The sequence below is a fragment of the Schistocerca gregaria genome, chromosome 5, assembly GCF_023897955.1.
Source record: "Schistocerca gregaria isolate iqSchGreg1 chromosome 5, iqSchGreg1.2, whole genome shotgun sequence".
Taxonomy (NCBI): Eukaryota; Metazoa; Arthropoda; class Insecta; order Orthoptera; family Acrididae; genus Schistocerca; species Schistocerca gregaria.
Window position 1 is genome coordinate 284,801,055 of NC_064924.1, and position 26,815 is coordinate 284,827,869.

A 26,815-nucleotide genomic window follows, 5' to 3' on the forward strand; every position below is an offset into this window, starting at 1 on the left:
CTCCATCGCTCAGTCTTTTGAAATTTCTCACACTCCTGGAGCACAAATAGAGGCATGGGGCGACGTCGGGGAAATGCATCCTCTGTGCGATGTTGACAAGGCACGTGGCATGTCCCCGCCGGCCAACATGGCCGCAGTACACTCCCAAGCACAGCCTCAGGCTAACTGTAAACAAACCTCTAAGAAACTGCAGTAAAACCCACGGCAACTTCCTTCATGGCTGCGGTGTTTTACGCAACATTCACCAGAAGATTGTCCACAACGTTGGGCTGTGTGTCACAAATGCAAAAAGAAAGGGTCATGTGTCATTCGTTTGAAATCCGACTGCATACATGATGTTCATGAACATGACGCTTATTCTGATTCTGTGTTTTCTGTCAATTATACTTCTTCCCTTTCATGGAAGTTATTCCTCACTGTCCAAATACTTGCTCGAGATGTTCGCATGCTGGTGGATACTGGTTCTGCTGCCACTATCATCAGTTCTCAGACGTATCTTCATCCTCTCACCTGTCACTAGGCAATTATGGACTTAGTAATAAAAAGAAGATTTCTCTCTTGGGACAATTTGATGCTGAGGTATCTTACAAATTTATTGTTCCCATATTTCTGGTCGACCATAGTAACGTGGAGAATCTTTTTGGTTTGGATGCCTTTCGTGTTTTTGGGTTCTCCACAGATGACTCTGTCAATATCGTCTCTGACGCTATTCCTTATGCTCAATTGGATTCCTTGTCAATTACATTTTCGTCCCTTTTTTCTCCTGGGTTAGGCCATGCAAACAGCTTTGAAGCTCATATCACACTCACACCCTCTGCTCGGCATAGGTTTTTTCGAGCTCGGCCCATTCTTGTGGCCCTTCATGATCAGGTCAAACGGGAACTGGATTGTTTCACTGCTTCAGGGGTCTTGCTTCCTGTCGCTTCCAGTGAGTGGTCCTCTCCTGTCATTGTCGTTGTTAAGCCAAATGGTGATATGCATCTCTGTGGTGATTTCAAAGCCACTGTAAATGCTCAGTGCCTTATCGACACTTACCCTATGCCTCGACCTGAAGAATTGTTCACTAAACATGCTGGAGGCCAGTATTTTCCTAAATTTGACCTGTCAGAAGCTTATCATCAACTTCCTGTCAACGCCGCTTCCCAGCAGTTTCTGGTCCTTAACACGCCTTTCGGCCTCTATCAGTACCAACGATTACCATTCGGGGTTGCCAGTGCCCCTGCTCTCTTTCAGGGATTCTTGGAACAATTATTGCTCACTGTCCCTGGGTGTATAAATTACCAGAACGACATTGTTGTCACTGGCTCCACCACTGACAAACATCTTCAAAATATCCACACACTTCGTCATGTCTTCCAGACTGCCGGTATTAAGTGTAATCTTCAGAAATCAAAATTTTTTTCTGGCATCTATCACGTACTTGGAGTTTCAACTCTCTCGGGATGGTATTCGTCCGCTTCAGCAAACTGTCGCTGCGATCGATGCCCTTCCTCACCCTACATCTGTTAAGGAACTGCAGGCCTTCCTGGGGAAAGTAGCCTACTATCATAAGTTTTTACCATCTGCTGCTTCGATGGCTCAGCTGTTGCATTGCCTGTTGCATAAAAACGTGCCTTTTCACTGGTCCGCGTCATGTGATGCGGCTTTCCAGAAATTGAAAACTATGCTGAAACAGGCCCCGTGCCTGGCTACTGATCGACCTGGCCAATATTTTGTTCTTGCCATGGGCACCTCTCAATATAGGGTCGGTGCAGTCCTTGCGCACCGTTTTTCTGATGGTTCTGAACAACCCATTGCTTATACCTCTAAAATGGTCTCAAATTGAAAAAGAAGCTTTAGCCATTATTTATGCTCTTCATAAGTTTGGTGTTTTTCCCTATGGATCCAAATTTCATCTTGTTACGGATCACAAACCACTTGTTTCATCCATCGTCACTTCCCGACAAGGCAGCAGTGCGTCATTCGGCCCAGCTTCAGCCTCGTGTGCCGGCAACGCCTGATCCGGATGCCGCTACACCACCTTCGGCTCTACCTGATGCTCGGGATACTGGAATTTCTCATTACTCACAACGCAGTCCTCTCACCATCATATCGGTGCCAGCACAAGAACTGATGCCATCAGGAGACATGCCCATGCAGGAAGCAGATGACCATCATCTGTCAGAGCAACTCTACTCACCTCCTTCTCCTACGGATGCGGACACATCGCCCATGTATCCTGTCACAACCGGACTTGCCGCAACTGGCAGATTGGTGCACTGGGCCCCAGCAGATTCGACCCCTACGTCTCCTGTCATCTCGACCCGTTATCATCGGGAACACTTCCGTCCGTACAGGTCGCCTCCTCCTCAAGACTTTACGGCCAGTCAAACAACACGTATGGACGTTAGCATTCTACAGGCCACCTCCATCAAGACCTGTGCAAAAACTTCAAAGGGGGAAAAGTGTTGTGACTTGTCGATCTTTCAAAGTGCCGTTGCGCAGTTACGCGTGTCCTCTACATGCGGCGCTGCCTGCCAGCCATGCAGGAGCCACGCCACCTAAGCGGCCAGCCAGCCAGCGGCTGCTAGACTTGGACGCAGTTATCATTTTTCTGTTAAAGTGTACACATGTTTACTCTGTTTACTTGATCTGTGACTTTCATGTATTGCGTCTTCCTTGAAATATATTTGTTCAACTTGAAGTTATTACACTGGATAAGACTTTGACAGGTGACACATACATGAGCATCCTGTCTGATCTCCTGTATCCATTCATGTCCATTGTGCATTCCGACCGACTTGGGCTATTCCAGCAGGAGAATGTGACATCCCACACATCCAGAATTGGAGCAGAGTGGCTACAGGAACACTTTTCTGAGTTTAAACACTTTCACTGCCCACCAATCTCCCCAGACATGAACATTATTCAGTTTATCTGGGATGCCTTGCAACAAGCTGTTCAAAAGGGATTTCCATCCCCTCATACTGTTACGAAATTATGGAGAGCCATGCAGGGTTCATGGTGTCAATTCCCTCCAGCATTACATCAGACATTAGTTGAGTCCATGCTACATGTGTTGTGGCACTTCTGTGTGCTCGCTGGGGCCCTACATGGCTCTTGAGTGTAAAATATCAGTTTCATGTTCTTCCATTAGCAATTTACACTTAAATCAGTCACATATATCATATTACTTTGGGAATTTCTTAAGATATTATATGGGAAACAGAAAAATAATACTGATTGTAGGGAAAGTAGATGGCACATTACAGAGCATTTGAAGAATTATATGAAAAGCTGTTACAGAGGCGCTCAACAAAATATGCTAAAAGAGGTGCTACAAGGATGACGTTGTTATGAAAGATTACTAATCACCATATAGAGGAGATGTTCTATGTCTACACCTACATAGATACTCTGCAAGCCACCATATGGTGCATGGGGGAGGATACTATGCACTTCTACTAGTCTTTTCCTTTACTGTTTCACTTGCAAACAGTGCAAGGGAAAAATGACTGTCTATATGCCTCCATACGAGCCCTAATTTACCATTTCTTACCTTCACGGTCCTTACGTGCAATGTATGTTGGTCACAGCAGAATCATGTGGCAGTCAGCTTCAAATGCCAATTCTCTAAATTTTCTCAGTAGTATTTCTTGAAAAGAAAGTCGCCTTCCCTCCAGGGATTCCCGTTTGAGTTCGCAAAGCATCTCCGTTACATGTGATGTTCAGACCTACTAGTAACAGATCTAGGAACCTGCCTCTGAATTGCTTTGATATCTTCCTTCAAAAACACTCGAGCTGTACTCAAGAATAAGTTGCATCCTATATGCAGTCTTCTTCATGGGTGAATAGTTCTGTCATAAAATTCTCCCAATGAACCAAAGTCATCCATTTGCCTTTACCACAATTCTCACATACTCATTCCTTTTCATATCACTTTGCAATGTTATGCCCAGATATTTGAACAACTTGAGTGTGTGAGGCAGAACACTAGTAATACTGGTTTGTTCTTCTTACTCATCTGCATTAACTTACATTTTTCCACAGTTAGAGCTTGCTGTCATTCATCACACCAACTAGCAATTTTGTCTAAGTTGTCTTGTATCTTACTACAGTCACTAAACTTCAACACATTACCATACATCACAGCATCATAGCCAGCCGTGGTTTCCGAGCAGTTTTAGGCGCTTCAGTCCAGAACTGTGCGACTGCTATGGTCGCAGATTTGAATCCTGTCTCGGGCATGGATGTTTGTGATGTCCTTAGGTTAGTTAGGTTTAAGTAGTTCTAAGTTCTAGGAGACTGATGACCTCAGATGTTAAGACCTATAATGCTCAGAGCCATGTGAACCATTTGAACAGCATCATCAGCAAACAGTTGCAGATTGCTGCCCACCCCTCTCTGCCAAACCAGTTATGTACATAGAAAACAACAGCTATCCCATCATACTTCCCTGGGGTGCACCTGACAATACCTTTCTGTCCGATCAACAAGGACAACATATTGGGTTCTATTACTTAGGAAGTCTTTGAGCCACTCACATACCTGTGAACTTACTCCATATGCGTGTCCCTTCATTAACAGCCTGCAATGGGGCGCCATGTCAAATGCTTTCCAGAAATCTAGAAGTATGGAATGTGCCTTTTGCCATTCATGCATAGTTTGCAGTAGATCATGTGAGGAAAGGGCGAGCTGAGTTTTACATGAGTGATGCTTTCTTAAACCATGCTGATTCATGGACATAAAATTTTCATTCTCAAGAAAGTTTAATATATTCAAACTGAAAATATGTTCAAGGGTTCTGCAGCAAATCAAAGTTAGGGATACTGGTCTGTAATTTTGCAGGTCTATTCTTTTACCCTTCTTATGTACTGGAGTCACCTGTAATTTTTCCAGTAATTTGAGACTGTCTGATGGGTGAGAGATTCATAATAAATGCAGATTGGGTAAAGTGCCATTGTTATACAGTACTCTTTGTAAAACTGAATTGGGATTCCAACTGGATGTGTCGATTTATTTGCTCTCAAATCTTTTGGTTGTTTCTCTATGCCAGGGATGCTCATTACTATGTCATGCATAGGGGAGTCTGAGCGATGTTGGGATGCAAACAGATACAACAAAAAGGCTGTCATACATGTTAAGCTTTCAGCCAAAAGGGCTTTTTCTATAGCAGACAGCACACATTCACTGAACAACAACTTATGCCATCCTGGGTTTTCCACTGTTTAAGGATGACATTTTATATCAAATGGAAGACAGTCCTTAAAATTGGAAGTACAGCTGTCCTAAATACATATTGTGCATTTATAACAATAATAAGTTTTGAGAAATTAGAAGAAAACAGATACATGCAAGTATTCACTTCCACCACACATCAGCCATGTAAAGGAATGGGGAGAAGAGTGAGTGATACTGATGCATATAGCATATACTATGTTTATATTTTCTTAGTACAGTTTTATACAAATGCAGATAGATATACCAATCAAAATTATTTAAAACTTGCAGATACAAATTGTTATACAGCCATTGTTTATCCCTAAATACAACGAAAGCCAATGAAATATATTGCAGCCAGAATCATGTGCTGTATTCAACAGGTATGTTGATGAGTAAAATTATATATTTAGATACATTACAAGTTTTTTATATTTTTGTAATGGTATCTAGTCATTATATACTCTACCCGCCAGAAAAACTACAGCTTATAATTAAAAATACACATGGGAAATGCTTGGACATCACACAAAGTCCCACATTTGGTTCAGATTACCTCTTGGTAGGCTTGGCTTTAATATTGTAAAATTTTCTGCCTTTGATATGCATTCTTAAATATGCATCCAACTAAAGACCACCACGAGCATTCTTTTATTGTGTATTCAGTAATATTTTTCCCTGTATCACACTTCTAATTCAATGTAATCATTTTATGGACAATAATAAAATGTTATAGTGCACTGGAAGAGTGTTTGTTCTAAATGACACTATATATGGACTAGACCTGCCCTTGAAAACTGCTTAACTTTGTCAAATTCATGCCAAATCAGAATGACAAGCAACAGCGAAAAGATCTCAGAAGACTTGTATGATAACGACAAATCCATATCTTCAATAGTCATAGATGAGGAATGTTACCAGAAAGTACTATGTTGTGCTTCATGTGAGAAGCTATTCTTGAAGGATTAATTATGTGACTCCAATGAAATTTTGCTTGCCTTGCAGATGCTGGTATCTACAAAGGAAAAACTAAATTCCTTTATTTTTTACCTGTAGCAACAAAAGTCAGACAGTAAAAAAATATGATGTGAAAAGCATATATATTAGTGTTGCCTGACAGCTCTAAGAGTTTGAAAATACCTCTTCTGCAGAAGTCCATTAAGCCAGAGAGAAGACTTCTGAATTTCAAACTTTACTTGAAAGTTGTTGCTATACTGTTTCCCTCACAAGAATTATTTTATATATCCAACAAAGAGGCATTGGAGCTAAATGTGGGTATTAAGAATGATGTCACTGGATTTCTAAAACTTATTTCTGATTAGATCCTGCCAGATAGACTATTCCATCATTTTAAATGGGCATCTTTTACATCTACCCTCCCTCTTGTAATGTCTCAACTATGAACCTAAACAGCCCTATGAGATATGTTGACATTTAGTGTGCATGGATGATGGTATGATTTCAATCTCTTCTCTTGTGGTGTGCAGCAAATGTATGCAAATATGAATAATGATTGTATTATTGGAACATTGTGTGCAAATGGAGCATCAATATTTTTTAGTTGTATTTATTTACATGTGGGATGAGGAATCTATTGTGGATCTTATATGTATACACACATCTGAATAATTGGGACAATAATTTTACTCTTTGTTGTAGCAACTGCATATATTGAAGCACAATCTCTAATAACTCTTGAACAGTTCAGTATCCAATTTCCCTTACAGAAGTACTTCTATTTGTCCCAATCAGTCTCTCAGATGTGACCATCTGCAGTATCAAGGAAATTCAGATTTGGCCATGTACTGCATGGTTAAGCATCAGTTTGCTACAGCCTTTATATATGCAACATTTGCTAATACTCAAACATCGTATTGCATTTTAAGTCTAAAATTAATACTATCCAAATTGTATAAAACTTATTGCATGTCCTAAAAGTAGTAAAAGTAACATGAATTGTCTTGCATTCAGGTTCTAGCTATGGTCCTAATATCCGTCATTGGATGCAGAATTCTGAAAAACCTGCAAACTTGGGTCAGTGTTTTGCAGCAATTGATCCTAAGTGCTTTGCTCCAGATTTTGAATGTCGTATGGAAGACCTGATGACACATCTCAGAAATATGACACCAGTAAGTACAGAGAGCTATGCTCAAGTCAATGAAAATTCTGCCATATAATAATTTTCAGTAACATTTACTTGCAAACACAGAGGAGCAACCAGATGGTCATTTATAACTCTGTTGTTACACAAATAAAATAGAAAAGAAAATCATTAACATTGGTTCAGTGAATCTTAATGATGCCCTGTATAATGCTTTGAAAAATATTTGTGCAGCTATAGATGTAGAAATACAGATTATTTGATTTCAACTATCAGTCCTCTGACATATCTTCAGAAATTTATGTAGTGCTGTGCAGCATACAGTAACAACATTGGCAACCTTAAGCAGTGTTACCGCCATTGGAGTTGTACACTTGTTGGGGTGGGAATGCCACCACCTGGTTTTCTTACATTACAGGACATTGGCAATGAGCTGCAATTGTCATGCAAACTGTTGGCAGTCCTTGCAGCTGCTTGTGCCTTTCACTAGACTGCTGATGAAACATGCAGGTACTCTGATGGACACACTGTACTGCTTAGGTCCTCTATAATCCCATGCATTGTACTAGTTCAAAGAATGAGTCCATAATTATGTTTGCTGAGCTTAAATGTCCACAGTGTCAAAACAGCTGGATGGATCTTGCAAACCTCATAGCTACTTTAATGCTACATGGTCTGTTATGAGCTTAAAACAACTTCCATATAAACTGCAGTGAACATAAGTTATCCTGAAAATGAGACTTAGCATCTCCTTTTTCCATGGCGGAGTAGTTTTTCTCTGCTTTGTTAAACTAACACAAGGCATATGCCAAAGAATGTTCACCTCAGTCTGTCTTCTGACATGATACATATCCCAGTGCATGATTACATTGCAGGACAGAATAAATTATATCTGATAGTCTGGGGAGGCCAATACAGTTATCATTTTTAATAAATGTGATTAAAAGTTCCTTCCGACTTCACTGTCCAATTGAATTATACTATTTCTTGAGTAAATATATGAGTGGCCACACTATCCCAGAGAACTAAGGAACATAATTCTATACTGGTTTGCTAGACCCAGGAAGGATAGACATCTGTTCTCAGTGTGTGATGTTGGGAAATTCTATACATGGCTGCTTCTCAGCTAATTAACCTGACTGCTTCTCAGCTAGTTACATGTGTCAAATACTGTACCTCCTCTTACAAGAAATAGCACTATCCAGACTTAGCATTTGACTTGCCACACACCATCATTTGAAGGTATTTTGTTACCATACCATTCCTGTAGGTCTTAGGAAAAAAAATATTGTAATAATATTGTCCAAAGAAAATACACAATGTTTCAGTTTCAATTTTCACAGTAAACCATCTAACAAAATAAAATACACTTTGTTTCAGTTTTGATTTTCACAGTAAACCATCTAACAAACATTGAAATGCGTCTGGCGCATTCTCTAATCCAACTGGTATATACTGATACTGATACTATTCTCTAATCCAACTGGTATATACTGATACTGATACTAGTAGTGGATTGGTGGAGTGGTCAATACTCTTTCTGAATAGTCCACAGTTGCTGCTTCCAACTGATGGTAGCCACTCCATAGATCCCATGTTGTAACATTGTCCCAAGTTATCGACTGTTTCTGTTAAGTTCGGAATATGGCACTCATTATAATTTTCTGTTTATTCACGTACCTGTAATATACTTTTGTTCCATTACTACTGTTTTTCACTACACTACCAACGTTCCCCGCAGAATAGTTACTTCTGGTAGATAGACTCCTCCATCAGAGATGGAGTTGGTGGGATCACTGACAAGGTTCTCATACAAGTGCAATCACTAATGGTTGTGCTTTGTTGGATACCCTGTTTCTTACACTAATACTGAAGATCAGCAATGTAAGGACCATTTGGTACTTGGATGGTCAACTGCCTGGGGATGCTGGGTGCTGTAGGCCAAGGGACATGCAAGCTGCTAAAGTGGCATCCAAGTGAAATATTGTACCAGGTTTTTGTGCCATGTGACGTTATTATTATTATTATTATTATTATTACTATGATATGTGCAGTTAATTCCCAGTTGGGTTTCTGTGCTGTTTTTGGAGTCACCACTAAAGCCTAAGATTGAGTCTTCTTATTCTACCAGCAAATTTTCTATGTCTTGTCTACATGCTCCCCCTAAATGAGTTACTTTTCCTTAAAACAAAGTGAAACTTGGTACACATGATATCAATGTTGCACTTGCTGTCTCTTCAGTGGAAGTTCACTCAATTGTTGTAAACTAGTTTTGTGGTAAATCATCCAGTAACATACATAACCAATTCTTAATCACTTGGACTTCAGAATTTATTGTCACTATTGATGATATGATGACTGGTTCCAGCTTTTACATAAAATGTAGTTCACAGGAGACACTTCCAATACTCTGCTAGTCAGTATGACAGTGTTCAGCTATTCACAGTACCTATTCACAATCAACTTCTAACAGTAAAATAGTACATCATTTGTTTGAGTTTACACAGGCACCAATAATAGCAGATTACTTGATACAAGACACAAATACACAAAAGTTCATGTTGTTGGCACAGAGATTTGACTGGAATGAATGACACAAAAGAAATTAGTAAAAAGTAATACAACCACAGCATAATGTTAACACATTGTGTGAGTCACACACGTATGTTGATTGTACAAATACTGGTGACAAACTGCCATGGAGATGTCAGTCGTGAACAAACTCAACTTTGTTGCATAGTTCTTACTTAGTTGATGTTCATGTACTAGATTGCTTGGGACTTGATGCATATATATTACTCATTCTAATGCTGACAGCATACTCATTACATGTATGTTAACATGGTAATAGTGAGCCAAGTACTCTTTACATACATTGATGTTTATCTTGTTTTAGCTCAACATTGATTCATCAAAGGGTATTATAATGTATTTCTAAAGGCTTTTGTGGTTATTGTCAACTGAAATAAAAATGTTCCTAGTGGCTATCCATACAATTTTTTTCTATTTACATTCCTCAAATGAAATAAAAATGTTCCTGGTGGCTATACATACAATTTTTTTCTATTAACATTCCAGCATTTCAGTCCATTTGCTGGTATCTTATTCAGAAGTTCTGCAGATAGCAGATTACTGCTTAAAACAGAAAGGAAAAATGGTATCTCCATCTTTTAGAAAAAGTTTTCCTATACTTTCAATATTGTAAGAAGAATTGCAAAATTTTCATGAAATCTACCTGAAAATTTAGAAGTAATAATTTGCAGAACTTGATGACCTGTAATGACTGTTGGAACTGGAGGAGCAATTAAATAGTATCAAATATGATATGGAAGTGTTGGCAGAAGTATGTAAAGATTAAATTAAATTAAAAGCAAATAGAATTATAATCAGGACTTGTTTCATAACAGAGGAACAGAAGAGGTAAGAATTTCGGAGGTAGGCATCATTGTGAACGAAAAAAAGTTGTGTGTATTGTCTGGGAAGTCATGGAACCAGTAAATCCGATTTTCATTATGGCTTGTTCAAGACAACCTGAATACCCACCTAAAGAAGTAACACAAGAGTAATCATGGCCTAAAGTGCTTTTGGTAAACTAAACTGTGTTTTCAGAACTAAGCTTCCAACAGGTCTAAGAGGAAAGGAATTGTAAATCTGTATGTAATGGCATTTTTAACTTATGGCAGTCATTTCAATATGAAAACAATCAAAAAATGTTGGCTCATTGGTGAGTAATAGAGATTTACATGTTGGAATTGACTGAGAGAGGCAGGGAAAGATACAGTTGGTCACTTAAGAGACTGAGGGTGAAAGCATCGATCACTCAGCAATGCAACTCTAAGTTTTTGAAAAGCTACTTGGCACTCATTTGTCCAAACAAATGGGACATTCTTGCAATGCAAGCGATGTAATGGAGCTGCCTTTTTACACAGTGTTTGGTATGAACCGAATATAATAATTAATTTCCCCAGAACTGAGTGCAATTCTGTGATATTTCGAGGAACTGGCAAACATCATATGGCTAACAAATGTGGCTGAAGAGTTTGTACACCTTTACTGTTTATGACATGACCAAGATACTGCAACTCAGGTTTTTAAAAAAATCGCACTTGTCCAGTCTACGCTTTAGTCCTGCCTCAGATAACACATGAAACAAAGAACGTAAATTTGCAATATGTTCTTCAGGTATACGAACTGCTACTACAATATCGTCCAAATAGTTTGAACAGTTTGATACTTGCACAGTCAGTTGTTCCAAATACCATTGGAAAATGCGGGTGCAGAAGTACTTCGAAAAGATAAATGCAAATATTTAAACAGACCCAAATGAGTATTTACTACACATGCTCTTTGAGATTCTTCATTGAGCGGTATTTGAAAATAAGAGTCGCACAAATCAATTTTTGAAAAGTTGAGTCCAGTGCCTAATTTGTCCATGAGATCTTCTGGGCATGGAAATAGATAAGCATCAATGACAGCTTGTGGGTTGACTGTAGACCTAGTCAACACAGAGGCATATGCGACCTGAATGTTTGGGGAACAAAATTAGTGGACTCGCCCATTGACTAGCTGATGTAGGCACAATAACTCTTTTTATCTTGCAATTCCTTAAGTTCAGCAGTGACTTTGTCCTGTAATCCAATGAGAAGAGTTCTGGCCTGGCAAAATTTTGGCTGAGCATTGTCTTTCAGCATAATATGTGCAACAAAATTATTAGCTTTTCCTAAACTTTCAGAAAAGAGTTTCAGGAATTCTCTTAGCAAGCTAGCTACACTGTCTTTGGCATTGAATGCAGACACTGACAACACATTGTCCTGAATGTTAAAACCAGACAATTCAAAAGAAGGAAGACAAAATGTGTTCTCACAATCGCATGATTGTAGCACACTTCACGTATGTGAGCAATACGTGGCAGGTAGAGTACATATTCTGAGAACAGAAATGTCTTGTCCATTATAAGCTGTCAGTTGCATGCTAGTTTTAGACAGGTGTAAAGAGCCTAACAGTTCAGTGCGATGATTGAGCAATGTGACAGAGGCACTCATGTCCAACTGAAATTTCACACATTTCCCACAAATAAATAAACGAACAAAACGTTTGTTTGACTGATGTATCACTGAAGAGACAGCACACTTGCTTGGTTTGCTAATGCCTGTTGCAAACTTTGAATATACTGCATTAATGATGTGGGCCTTGTGATGCGATTTTTGTGATCGGGCCAAATTCTTATGTTTGTCCTGTTGCAAACATACGGATTGCACATGTCCTTTCCTACCACAAGCGTAACATTGAGATTATCGAGAGGGGCAGTCTTGGTGTTTGTGCTGTGAATAACACCAAGGGTAAGACTTAAAGTCTGTTCGCCTGTGTAGCCATCTGTTTAGTGGACTGTGTACGTGGTATGTAGCGTTGTTTACTTGGCATGGCTGGTGCAAGTTGCCGTTGAGGAATAAGGTGATGACAAGCATGAGACTCAGTGTGACAAATAGCTGGCTGCTCAAATTTATGAGCCGACAAGGCACTGGAATCGTACTGATCTAGCATTTTCACTACCTACTGAAATGATGGATCGGACTGTTTCAGAGTCTGTTCTCAGAGTTTGACATCAGGTGCATTGTACACAATCACAACAAGCAACATAATATCTAAATATAAAGCACTGCAAGCACATTTGAATTTGCATTTCCTTGTCATACCTTGACAATCTGTTACCCAGGTTTTTGCAAGTAAAGAATTGATACCTAGCTGCTACCACATTCACTTGTTGGTCATAATAATTTGTTAGCGAAGCGATTACTTCGTCATACACAAGTTCACTTGGAGTGGCCTTAGGAAAGAGTTTTTTAATTAATCTTCCTACTGTGGATAATAGATAGGGAAGTTTGACAGTACCTGCAACATTGTGGGCTAGTAGGTGTGCCTCAAATTGGTGTAACTACTTGAGCCATTCCTCTTCTTGGCCATGAAACAGTCAAAAAGGTGGTATGGCAGCTGTAGTAGGCGGTGTTTGGTGTAACCACTTGAGCCATTCCTCTTCTTGGCCATGAAACAGTCAAAAAGGTGGTATGGCAGCTGTAGTAGGCGGTGTTTGTTCCACCGGGTGCACAGTATTGGCCAGTAGCTGTCACACCATGTTGAATAGTGTAGAAATCTGCTGCTTCAGGAACTGAAACATCTGCATTAGCTGTGTGGCATGTAATGCATGCAGCTGCAGCACCTGAGCAGGGGGCGGGAGAGGTAGGGTGGGCATGTTGGAAGACACAAATGTAACACTAGATAAAGCAAATAAGTAAATAAGCAAAGAAAATTTGTGCAGTGCCCATCTGAAAACACTGATTACCAAAAACAACAAGAAAATGTTAAAGCAAATGGGTGCCCCTGCAAAGTAAAGACAAGAGACAATTAAGGTGCCAGCAAAAAAATTGGTGGCCATCAGCACGGAGTTCGTTTGGAAGGCTTCGTCGGCAAATGTGGGGTCTTGCCCACTCGTCTTGTATAGGGTGCCTAAGGGATGCAGCGGTCTCAGGATGCTATACAACAATTCAAGCAAATAACATTAGTAGTTTTATTTCAATAAAGCAGATTGACAATACTTCACTTTGAAATAGTAAAGGTTTCATAAGTGATGGGTGGCATGCAACATTAATCCTAGTCCTTTGTAGTATATAATGTTTATGCAAGTTTGACACACAATTTTTGGATCAGCACTCTCTGTTAGGCTGTGCTGATACACTGCAAATACTGTCCACTAATATCAAGCCGAGGCAGGCAGCAGCGATGCTTATATTAACTTCTTGCAGAGGTTGCTCCTGTTGTGGAACAGTCCTTGTCAGTGGGCTATTGGCTGACATCGCCTCACCACCTTCTCTGGTCTTGCGTTCTTCCTCTTTGTTCAGGCACTTGTGGTTACGCCGGAACAGAGTAATTATGACTGCAATGAGAATGAGATAGAGGTGGGTGACCACAATGGCTGACCATGAATTACCTTCAGAGGACAAAACTCCAGAGCTGGTAGTGGACACATCAAAAGAAGAAGAAAACTATGCTTTTGAAACTGTTAGTTCTTTCATCAGGGAATAAAGATGGACAGATCTGGGAAAGTTGGCAAGGGCTAGTCACACAGACCTTAGATTGTGTGTCATGAGGACGTCTTTCCATACATCTCAGAAATGTGGAAAAAAGTTGATAATCCAGTGCTGGAAGCCAGAATACATCTAATAGTAATGTGATTGGCTACCAGATTAATACTGAACTAGATACCAAATGAATGTGAGAACTTTCCATTATTTCTAGGTTCGCCTTGACACAAACATGCAGGGTGGTGCATAGGATAAGACATGGAACTTACATTCAGAAGGGCAAGATTCAAACGTCCATCTGGTCATCAGGACTTAACTTTTTCTGTGTGTTAGGTCACAGTGACAGTGGCTTTTAGAATATGCCAGTTTAAGTCATTGTAAAATTTGTGTCTATTGCTTGTGGCAGTACCAACATGCCACTGCACAGGTATCAGTTATGTACAAACTTTCAAATATACAGGAGGTTACAGGTGGTGTTATTGAGCAACAAATAATTGGTGCTCCATGTCTTTTTAGAGGATTTCATTTTGATTTTTCATGGATGACTGTAGAAATTGTGGCTGGTTCTCATACAAGTTATCGAGATTTGGAATCTGTGCTGTTTTTGATATTATGACATGGAAGACTTTTAGTTAATGTTTGTTAGGCATCCACAGTTGTTAATTTCAAATTTTTGATGAAGCGTCATAGATAGTTGAGCATAAATCATCTAAAGAATCATCAACCAAAACATTTTTTAAATGAAAGTGTTTCTGCAGGAAAATTCTAATTGATTCCTGTGTGATGTAACAATTCCACTGATGCTGTTAGGCCAGTTTGGTGATGTTCCCCTCCCTGCCAGTTGTCACTGTTGCTGTTCTGTGTTGACATCTGAACCTTTGGTTGTGACAGATCATGTGGTTGTACCACTCACATTGTTGACAAAACATGAATGCTTTGAAGAATACATTAAAAAATCTTCAAGACGGGCTCAAATCTGAGTTGATGAACCTGGCTATTAAATATTTATGGATGATGAAATAGTTACATGACATCAGTGGACAAAACCATTCAGAAGACATGGACGACACTAGTGACAACAACTGTGCTGAAAAAGAACCATCCGGTTAGGAAGCTTTTCACTGCCTTGAGACAGTGAAAATGTAGTTAGAACAAGAAGAAGATTGTGATGCTGTCCAATTGTCATGTCTAACTGCTCATGAAAGGTAAAAGTCCCCAGTCTGAGACTCAGTGTGGTACACAGTTATAGCCTATTGGAAAGTTTTATGTCAGCGCACACTGTGCTGCGGAGTGAATATTTATTCTGGAAATATTTTATTTGTTTTCCTGAACTGTAGGTATATTTTAACTTTTCAAACTAGGCTTTCCCTAGATACTTATAGGACATGTGGCACAGAGAGTATATATGTACAATTTTGTGTTTGATTAACTGCTTCTTCATTTCTTATTTGAATGAACACTGGTACAGTAAGCTTTGTTTTCATTAATTATTGGGTATTCAAAAAACAGATATGTGACACTCTTCCTCCTCTCCCACCCATCCACACTTCTTTCAGTTAATTAATGCTGTACTATAATACAGTATGCAATCTATGAAAAAGTCAAATAAAACAAGAGAATGTAAATGTCTATAGAAGTAACTGACAAGTAGTATTGGCAGACAAAAGATATATACCTTACAGGCAAAGAGCTGTTACTAGCTTCTGATTCGTTACCTGACAAAATTATTTCGAACTTTTATCTTCCATTTGGGTCTCTTGGAGAATGAGCACAAGTAAATAACCACACCTACTCTGCAAAACTATGCACAGATTATGGCAAGCTTTGGACTTTTTACTTGTTAGCAAGAGCTGCTTATAATATCAAGTATCACATGCAATTCAACTTCTGTGATGTACCCTGTTTCCATAAACATATATCATCTTCAGGAATATCTGACATGCTGACCTGCCTAAATACTGCCTTAAATAATTATGTGACCACTGAGGTTTAATGTGACTAAGCGACATCATCAAACAATGCAACATAATTTTTCCTAATAATTTTGACTATTATGAGAACATGGGAGATACTGAATTTAATTGATGAAAGGAGAAAATATGAAAATGCTACAAATTAATCAGATGCAAGGAAATACAGACGTCTAAAAATAAGAGTAATAGGAAGTGTAAAATTGCTAAGCAAGAATGGCTAGAGGATGAATGTAAGTAGTTAGAAACATATTTCACATGGAAGTTGTATATAGATGGTCTATACAAGGGTGATGAAACAGAAGGCAGTGTTATAGAAATGGAAGAGGACAGGTGAAAACAAGTCAGGTGTTATGGGACTGTGAAAAGAATTTGACAGAGCACTGAAAGCTCTAAGCCAAAACAAGGCCTGGGGAGTAGAAAGCTCTCAACCAGTACTACTTGGCCTTGGGAGAGCCAGCCATGACAAAACTTTGAATCACAGTGTAGCACATGATTTTAACTTGTTACTAATATCTTAACCCCTAAAGAGTATAAAAATATCATCTTGTCATTACAACTTGCCAATTTATTATAGGAGAGAAAAACTCCTTTTGTGTTTAACATACCAGTTTCTTATAATAGAGACAAACAAAATTCATGTTCCATACTACACAGCACAGTGGAAATATTATTTGATTCTTACAATCTGCTCCAGTGAAATACACTTTATGGACTGACATCTCCTGTCCTTCAGCCATAAATTTCCTTATTTTCTCTTTCTGCACATATGTTCTGACAAAGAACACAGGTTTGTAAACCAAATTGTACTGTTGGCCTACTTGCCTATCTACTGCCCAACACTTCCTCTACAATGTGTATGGTTCTCTTTTCACATACAGTTATTTAGTAACTGTACTCACATTTATCCATAGCAATATTGTTTTTAAATAATATGCATTATGGCTAGCTTTACAATTATCTTTCATCATAAAATGATCATCATCATCATCATCATCTAAAAAATGTTGGATTCTAGATATAGTAGCATGCTTACTAAACAGGGTATGTGGTATGAGGGTATTTCTTGTGCAAAAACTGAAGCAATATGATTTTAGTTAAGATTGAATAGAGTAGCCTAAAATATTAAAATAGTTCATTTGCGAGTTAACTCAAAGTCCGAGAGAAGGAACGTTGCTACTCACCATATAGTGGAGATGCTGAGCCGCGATAGGCACAATAAAAAGTTTCACACAATCATAGCTTTCAGCCATTAAGGCCTTAGTCAGCAGTAGACAGACACACACACACACACACACACACACACACACACACACACACACACAAGTGCAACTTGCACACACATCTGCAGTCTCAGAGAGCTGAAACTACGCAGTGTAGTTTCAACTAGGATTTGAACTTGCGACCATAGCGGTTGCGCGGTTCCAGACTCTAGTGCCTAGAACCGCTCGGGGTGGTGGTAGGATCACACATGGAAAAAATCCTGTAGCAGTTGGTGTTAGAGCTGCACCTTTGTTCGATTGTAGTCAGTTGATAGGTATACCTGCTTAAAGGGGATCCGTCTAACTAAGGACTCACCTTCAGAGGACATCATGTTTCCAAGTAGAGAAGGAATTAGCATATTCATCAAAATATAAGAGGTATTAGAGATAAAGTTAGTGAACTACTTATAGATGTTGACTCTGAAATTATTGGTGTATCGGACCACTTAAATAATTTTACAATTCAGAGGCCTCGTTTACGAGGATACAGATTAGCTGGTTGTTTTTCCAGGAGTTCCTTGTGGAGTGGGGGAGTGGCCACGTACATAAAGAACAGTATTCCATTTGAGTCCCTAGACTTATCATGGCACAGTACTGAACATATATTTTAATGTTGTGCAGGGGCAGTTGAATTTAGTGAAACTAAACTTCTATTGTTGTTGTTTATAGGTCCTCTAATTCTGACTTCAGAGAAATTCTGGTCAAGCTAGAGAGGGTTCTTTATTTACTTTATACAAATTACCAGAAATTAGTTACGTGTGATGACTTCAATATTATTTTTGTGTGTGATGGTACAAGAAAAAGGATGTTGGTAGATCTCCTAAATTCATATGATCTGATGCAGTGTATGTTTTTCCAACTAGGATGCAAGTGAACAGTAGAACAGCCATAGACAATAGTTTTATTCATTTTTCATTACTAGATGGGCAGTCTGTTAGTAAGAGGGTGAATGTCCTTTCAGACCATGATGCACAAATTTTAACACGAAAAGGCTTTTATGCTCAAAGAAATGTCACATATAATTACAAACTATGTAGGAAAGTTAATCCAATGGCAATGGAGAGTTTTTTTTTTAAACCTCATCAAGGAATAAGAGTGGCAGGATGTTTATAGTTCTGATGACATAAATGACAAATATAATGTTTTCCTTAATACATTTCTCATGCTCTTTGAGAGTTGATTTCAATTAGAATGATCTAAATGGGGTACTAGCTGTAAAAGGCAGCCTGGGTCCTTAGACATCATGCAGAACAAAATGGGAATTATATCAAAATTTTAGAAGGGATCACAATCAGGCTACAGTAGCCCATTACAAACAGTACTGTAAGGTGCTTAAAAATGTTATAAGGACAGGATAAAATTAAAACCATATGGTCAGTTGTGAAGGAAGTGTCTGGTCAGCATCACAAGATTGGCGATATAAATTCAGTTTGTAGTAATTTTTCTGTTACTAATAAGTCATATATATGTACAGTATTTAGCTGTCATTTTCTGAGCATTGATGGTGAATTAAATAAAAATTTAGTACCTACAGGGAATCATATAATGCTCTTGGCAAATGCCTTTCCGAAATTGATGACTGAAATACTCCTGTGTGGTACAGACAAGTGGGGAGATTGAGTCAGTAATTAAATTACTGAAGACCAAGGACTGTCATTGATATGATGGAGTGCCTAGCAGAATTTTCAACTACTGTGCTGCATGTGTTAGCCCTGTAATAGCCATACTTGTAATTTTTCGTTTAGGAATGGTCAGTTTCCTGAATGATTAAAGTACTCAGTAGTAAAGCTGATTCATAAAAAGGGAGATAGGGATAATGTACACAATTTTTGACCTATCTCTAAGCCATCAGTGTTTGGTAAAGTTATTGAAAAGACTGTGTATGTAAGGATAACTGATCATTTTATATCACACAATTTGCTGTCAAATGTACAGTTTGGCTTTAGAATTTGTTTAACAACTGGAAACGCTATGTTCTCTTTTCTCTGTGAGGTACTGGATGGGTTAAACAAAAGGTTTTGAATGCTAGGCATTTTTTATTTAACTAAGGCGTTTGATTGTATTGATCACAAATTATTGCTCCAGAAGTTGGACCATTACGGAATACGGCGAGCAGCTGGCAATTGGTTCACCTCTTACTTTAGCAACAGACAGCAAAAGCTCATTATTCACTGTGTTGAAAATGGCTGTGATGTGGGGTACTGTCAAGTGGGGGGTGTCCGAGGGCTCAGTGTCGGGGCCATTCCTGTTCCTTATTTGTATAAATGATATGCCCTCTAGTATTACAGGTAACTCTAAAATATTTCTGTTTGCTGATGACAGCAGCTTGGTAGTAAAGGATGTTGTGTGCAACATTGGCTTGGTTTCAAATAGTGTAGTTCATGACGTAAGTTTATGGCCTGCAGAAAATAAACTAATGCTAAATCACTGTACAACTCAGTTTTTACAGTTTCAAACACACAATTCAATAAAACCTGACATTTTAATTTCACAGAATTGGCATATCATTAGTGAAACTGAACAGCTCAAATTTCTAGGTGTTCAGATAGATAGTAAACTGTCGTGGAAAGCCCACATTCAGGATCTTGTTCGGAGACCAAATGCTGCCATTTTTACTATTCGAATGGTATCTGAAGTAAGTGATCATTCAACACAAAAATTAGTCTACTTTGCTTATTTTCATTCACTTATGCCGTATGGTATATTATTTTGGAGTAACTTTTCCTACTCTGAAAGGATACTTTTGGCTCAGAAACGGGTGGTTTGGGCAATAAGTGGTTTAAGTTCATGAACCTCTTGTCAACCTCTGTTCACGAGCCTGGGTATTTTGACATTGGCCTCTCAATATATATATTCCTTACTGTCATTTCTTGTTAACAGTATTAGCTTATTCCCAAGAATAAGCAGCTTTTACTCAGTTAATACTTGGCAGAAATCCAACGTGCATTTGGATCAGACTTCCTTACCTCTTGTGCAGAAAGGTAAGCAGTACGCTGCTGCATCCATTTTCAGTGAGCTACCACAACAAGAATTCAAAAATCTTAGCAGTAACCCATGCACTTTCGATTGAAACTGAAGAGTTTCCTTATAGGTCACTCCTTCTATTCTGTTGAGGAGTTCCTTGAAATATTAAGTTGATTCATGTTGTATTGTTAATTTTGTTTACTTAATCTTTTGGCTTGACTTTTTTGGGTTCATAAACATTTAATTTTTATCTTCAATTACTTTTATGTTGTAATTTCATGTACTGACACATCCCATGACCTTGGAGATTTGTTCCACAATATGGTCCTATGGAACTTCTACATCTATATCCATACTCCGCAAGCCACCTGACGGTGTGTGGCGGAGTGTACCCTGAGTACCTCTATCGGTTCTCCCTTCTATTCCAGTCTCATATAGTTTGTGGAAAGAAGGATTGTCGGTATGCTTGTGTGTGGGCTCTAATCTCTCTGATTTTATCCTCATGGTCTCTTCGCGAGATGTACGTAGGAGGGAGCAATATACTGCTTGACTCTTCGGTGAAGGTATATTCTCAAAACTTTAATAAAAGCCCATACCGAGCTACTGAGCGTCTCTCCTGCAGAGTCTTCCACTGGAGTTTTACTCCAGTGGAAGATTACTAAATGATCCTGTAACGAAGCGTGCTGCTCTTCGTTGGATCTTCTCTCTCTCTTCTATCAACCCTATCTGGTACGGATCCCACACTGCTGAGCAGTATTCAAACAGTGGGCGAACAAGCGTACTGTAAGCTACTTCCTTTGTTTTCGGATTGCATTTCCTTAGGATTCTTCCAATGAATCTGTCTCTCATCTGCTTTACCGACAATCAACTTTATATGATCATTCCATTTTAAATCACTCCTAATGCGTACTCCCAGATAATTTATGGAATTAACTGCTTCCAGTTGCTGACCTGCTGTTTTGTAGCTAAATGAAAAGGGATCTATCTTTCTATGTATTCATAGCACATTGCACTTGTCTACATTCAGATTCAATTGCCATTCCATGCACCAAGCGTCAATTCGCTGCAGATCCTCCTGCATTTCAGTACAATTTTCCATTGTTACAACCTCTTGATACACCACAGCATCATCTGCAAAAAGCCTCAGTGAACTTCCAATGTCATCCGCCAGGCCATTTATGTATATTGTGAATAGCAACGGTCCTATGACACTCCCTTGCGGCACACCTGAAATCACTCTTACTTTGGAAGACTTCTCTCCATTGAGAATGGCATGCTGCATTCGGTTATCTAGGAACTCCTCAATCCAATCACACAATTGGTCTGATAGTCCATATGCTCTTTGTTCATTAAACGACTGTGGGGAACTGTATCGAACGCCTTGTGGAAGCCAAGAAAGATGAAATCTACCTGTGAACCCATGTCTATGGCCCTCTGAGTCTCGTGGACGAATAGCGCGAGCTGGGTTTCACACGACTGTCTTTTTCGAAACCCATGCTGATTCCTACAGACTAGATTTCTAATCTCCAGAAAAGTCATTATACTCGAACATAATACGTGTTCCAAAATTCTACAACTGATCGACATTAAAGATATAGGTCTATAGTTCTGCACATCTGTTCGATGTCCCTTATTGAAAACGGGGATGACCTGTGCCCTTTTCCAATCCTTTGGAACGCTTCGCTCTTCTAGAGACCTACGGTACACTGCTGCAAGAAAGGGGGCAAGTTGCTTCGCGTACTTTGTGTAAAATCGAACTGGTATCCCATCAGGTCCAGCGGCCTTTCCTCTTTTGAGTGATTTTAATTGTTTCTCTATCCCTCTGTCGTCTATTTCGATATATACCATTTTGTCATGTGTGCGACAATCTAGAGAAGGAACTACAGTGCAGTCTTTCTCTGTGAAACAGCTTTGGAAGAAGACATTTAGTATTTTGGCCTTTAGTCTGTCATCCTCTGTTTCAGTACCATTTTGGTCACAGAGTGTCTGGACATTTTGTTTTGATCCACCTACCGCTTTGACATAGGACCAAAATTTCTTAGGACTTTCTGCCAAGTCAGTACATAGAACCTTACTTTCGAAATCATTGAACGCCTCTCACATAGCACTCCTCACACTACATTTCGCTTCGCGTAATTTTTGTTTGTCTGCAAGGCTTTGGCTATGTTTATGTTTGCTGTGAAGTTCCCTTTGCTTCCGCAGCAGTTTTCTAACTCAGTTGTTGTACTATGGTGGCTCTTTCCCATCTCTTATGATCTTGCTTGGCACATACTCATCTAACGCATATTGTACGATGGTTTTGAACTTTGTCCACTGATCCTCAACACTATCTGTACTTGAGACAAAACTTTTGTGTTGAGCCGTCAGGTACTCTGTAATGTGCTTTTTGTGACTTTTGCTAAACAGAAAATTTTTCTTACCTTTTTTAATATTTCTATTTACGGCCGAAATCATCGATGCAGTAACCGCTTTATGATCACTGATTCCCTGTTCTGCATTAACTGTTTCAAATAGTTCGAGTCTGTTTGTCACCAGAAGGTCTAATATGTTATCGCTACGAGTCGGTTCTCTGTTTAACTGCTCAAGGTAGTTTTCAGATAAACCACTTTAAAAAATTTCACTGGATTCTTTCTCCCTGCCACCCGTTATGAATGTTTGAGTCTCCCAGTCTATACCCGGCAAATTAAAATCTCCACCCAGAAATATAACATGGTGGGGAAATCTACTTGAAATGTTTTCCAAATTATCCTTCAGGTACTCAGCCACAACAGCTGCTGAGCCCAGGGACCTATAGAGACATCCAATTACCATGTCTGAGTCTGCTTTAACTGTGACCTTCACCCAAATCATTTCACGTTTCGGATCTCCATCAATTTCCTTCGATACTATTGCACTTCTTATCACTATAAACACACCTCCCCCTTCACTGTCCAGCCTGTCTCTGCTGTATACATTCCAATCTTAGTTTAGGATTTCATTACTGTTTATGTCTGGTTTCAGCCAACTTTCTGACCCTAGTTGGCCGTTTGGCGTTGTGGCCGTTTATTAATGAGAGCAGTTCTGGGACCTTTCTATAGACGCTCCTGCAGTTTACTATTAGCACATTAATATTGTTATTCCCTGTTGCATTTTGCCTACTCCTACCTTGCCGCGTTTCAGGAGGCATCTTTTCGGGCCTAGGGAGGGAATTCTCTAACCTAAAAAAACCCCACATGCACTCCACACGTACTCCGCTACCCTTGTAGCCGCTTCCGGCGTGTAGTGCATGCCTGACCTATTCAGGGGGACCCTACATTTCTCCACCCGATAGCGGAGGTCGTGAAATTTGCACCCCAGGTCTCTGCAGAATTGTCTGAGCCTCTGATTTAAGCCTTCCACTCGGCTCCAAACCAGAGGACCGCGATCGGTTCTGGTAACGATACTACAAATAGTTAGCTCCGATTCCATCCCGCGAGCGAGGCTTTCCGTCTTCACCAATTCCGCCAACCACCTGTACGAACTGAGGATGACCTCTGAACCCAGACGGCAGGAGTCATTGGTGCCGACATGAGCAACAATTTGCATAAAAACAATTAAAACTGTTTGCTGGATTGAGACTTGAACTCTGGACTTTAGCCTTCCATAGGCAAGGCAAGGTCAAGGTCAAGGTCTCAGTCTGGCACACAATTTAAATCTCCCAGGAAGTTTCATATCAGTGCATACTCTGCTGCAGAGTGAAAATTCCATTCTGGAAACATCCCCCAGGCTGCGTCTGAGCCATATCACTGCTGTACTCTTTCTTCCAGGAATGCTGGTCTTGCAAGTTTCACAGGAGAGCTTCTGTGAAGTTTGGGAGGTAGGAGATGAGGTACTTGTGGAAGTAAAGCAATGAGAACAGTTCATGAGTCTTGCTTGAATAGCTCAGTCTGTAGAGAACTTGCCCTCAAAATGCAAATGCCCCGAGTTTGAATTTGTCTGGCATACAGTTTTAATCCACCAGGAAGTTTCAATAAAGATACCTGTGGAATATCTAATCATGAATTAACTTACACTGAATAAGGACAAGACTGTTAGGATTGACATGTTTTACTCCAGTATCTAAATAAAGAGTAGCAAAATTTCAAAAAAAAAAAAAAATCAACTTGTCAAATGAATTTAATCTCTCTTTTACTGAGCAATGAAGCAGTGGTCACTGCTGATGATGGTGCACATTCTTCCTACTGCATTTTATATACACATAAAAAGAATGCAATCATTTCAGAATACAATTGACTCCTTAAGTTTTTAACATTTATGAGACATAGCAATTTAACACCACTGTCACTTCTATGGGGCCTTAATTTGACAGTAGTGAGAGCAGCAGATTTTAAGTTCAGAGACAGTTGTCAGATGGTTGGTGGGTTGGTTGTTTGGGGAAGGAGACCAGACAGCGTGGTCATCGGTCTCATCGGATTAGAGAAGGATGGGGAAGGAAGTCAGCCATGCCCTTTCAGAGGAACCATCCCGGCATTTGCCTGGAGTGATTTAGGGAAATCACGGAAAACCTTAATCAGGATGGCCGGACGCAGGATTGAACCGTCGTCCTCCCGAATGCGAGTCCAGTGTCTAACCACTGCGCCACCTCGCTCGGTAGTTGTCAGATCACACATAATTTGCATTTGCTCCGAATGATTGAAAGTCACTGTCAAATGATCTGTCAGAGACTCATTTTGCTAATAGCAGAATGAAATCAATGGCGGAATGTGATTTGAATTTGGCACATTGTATCTCTTCACCATGAACAGCTGAGCTCATGGTTCCATCTAGCTTTTCTGAAAGAAATATTACAAAAACCTTCATCATATACAGCTTAATAGTTGTGAGGAGAACATTTACTTACAAATAAAAATAAGAATGTAACCAATTTTTAACATATTTAATTATAAATCTATATCTACCACAAAGGATACTGACACAAAATACATCTGCTCAGTTCAGTGGAGACAAGAGAGCAACTGGCTTCCAGTTTTCTGAGAGAAATTTGCTCCTTGCTTTTTCCTTAAAACATATGAATGTACAATTTCTCTGATTTGTTTCAGCCATAGGCTTATTTCTTTGAAATTGGTGGTCTGAATTTACAGTCCATACACATTTCATTACATTTTTCTTAGACAACTTGAAGTATTTCTTTAATAAAAGAGTGCACATTGGTGCAAGAAAATTATTTTGAAATAATTTTGTACTTAAAAATACATGACATTCTTCAAGCAATGCTTCATGATGATGATCTTGTTAAAGCACAAGTACACCCAGTCTCAAACAATGGAAAATCCAGAATAGAATAGTGAAAATATGAAAAGGATAGATTGCTATTCATCATATACAGGAGATACCGAGTCACGGACAGGCACAACAAAAAGACTGTTACATGTCGGCTTTATGCCAAAAGGCCTTCTTATAAAGTAGAAAACACAACACATTCACACAACCACAACCACAACCACTGCTCACACACACGTTACCAGTGTCTCTGGTTGCTGAGGCCAGACTGCCAGTCTCAAGTGGATGCAAACATTGAATCACTATCTACAGCTGAAACATCTGATAAATATAAATTTTTAGGCATTGTGACTGATAGACATCTTACATGGAACAAATGTATCAACTGCATCTGTAAAATGTTTAGCTGCTATATTTACTTGCTAAAATGTCTCACAAATATAACAACTCCATATAATTCTTATGCTATGTATTGGTAGTAGTTTGGGTACCCTCAGTCTCCATGGATAAGATGTTCAGGCTTCAAGAGAGAGCAATTACACTAAATGCTTATATAAGCAAACACCAACCCTGTAGGGACTTCACCATCAAGTATAATTTACTGACTGTGTATTCATTTTATGCCCTTAAAGACACTTATGTATGTAACAGAGATTGAAGAAGTGGACAAAAAGAGACATTCATAATGGTGGTATAGGAACGAGGTGTGATAATCATACAATATTGAGTAACAAGGGAGCTATGGATCACAGACTACTGGCAGCTGTAAGGCCGTTCTGTAACAGATTACCAAAATACAAGAAGCATTTCTATGGAAATCTTTTTAAGGGCAAGTAGCCACAGTTTTTAATTTAAAAAAAATGCTTGTACTCCCTAAAAGTGTACTGAACTCCATTACCAATAGTACTGGTATTGTACACTGCAGTATGTTAATGATGGTAAACGTGTATACAGTAGTATCTAAATTGTTATGTGTTTTGTGTATTAATTATTTGTGTGGCATGA

The 26,815-nt window shown here is 39.2% G+C and overlaps 1 protein-coding gene across 1 annotated transcript in view; it reads left to right on the forward strand.

Moving 5' to 3' along the window:
- LOC126272450 (uncharacterized oxidoreductase YjmC-like) overlaps window positions 1–26,815 on the forward strand; it is a 228,043-nt gene that overhangs the window by 192,525 nt on the left and 8,703 nt on the right. Inside the window, exon 8 of the mRNA XM_049975327.1 lies at window positions 7,171–7,328. Coding sequence (XP_049831284.1) covers window positions 7,171–7,328 — 158 coding nt within the window. The remainder of the gene's footprint in view (window positions 1–7,170; window positions 7,329–26,815) is intronic.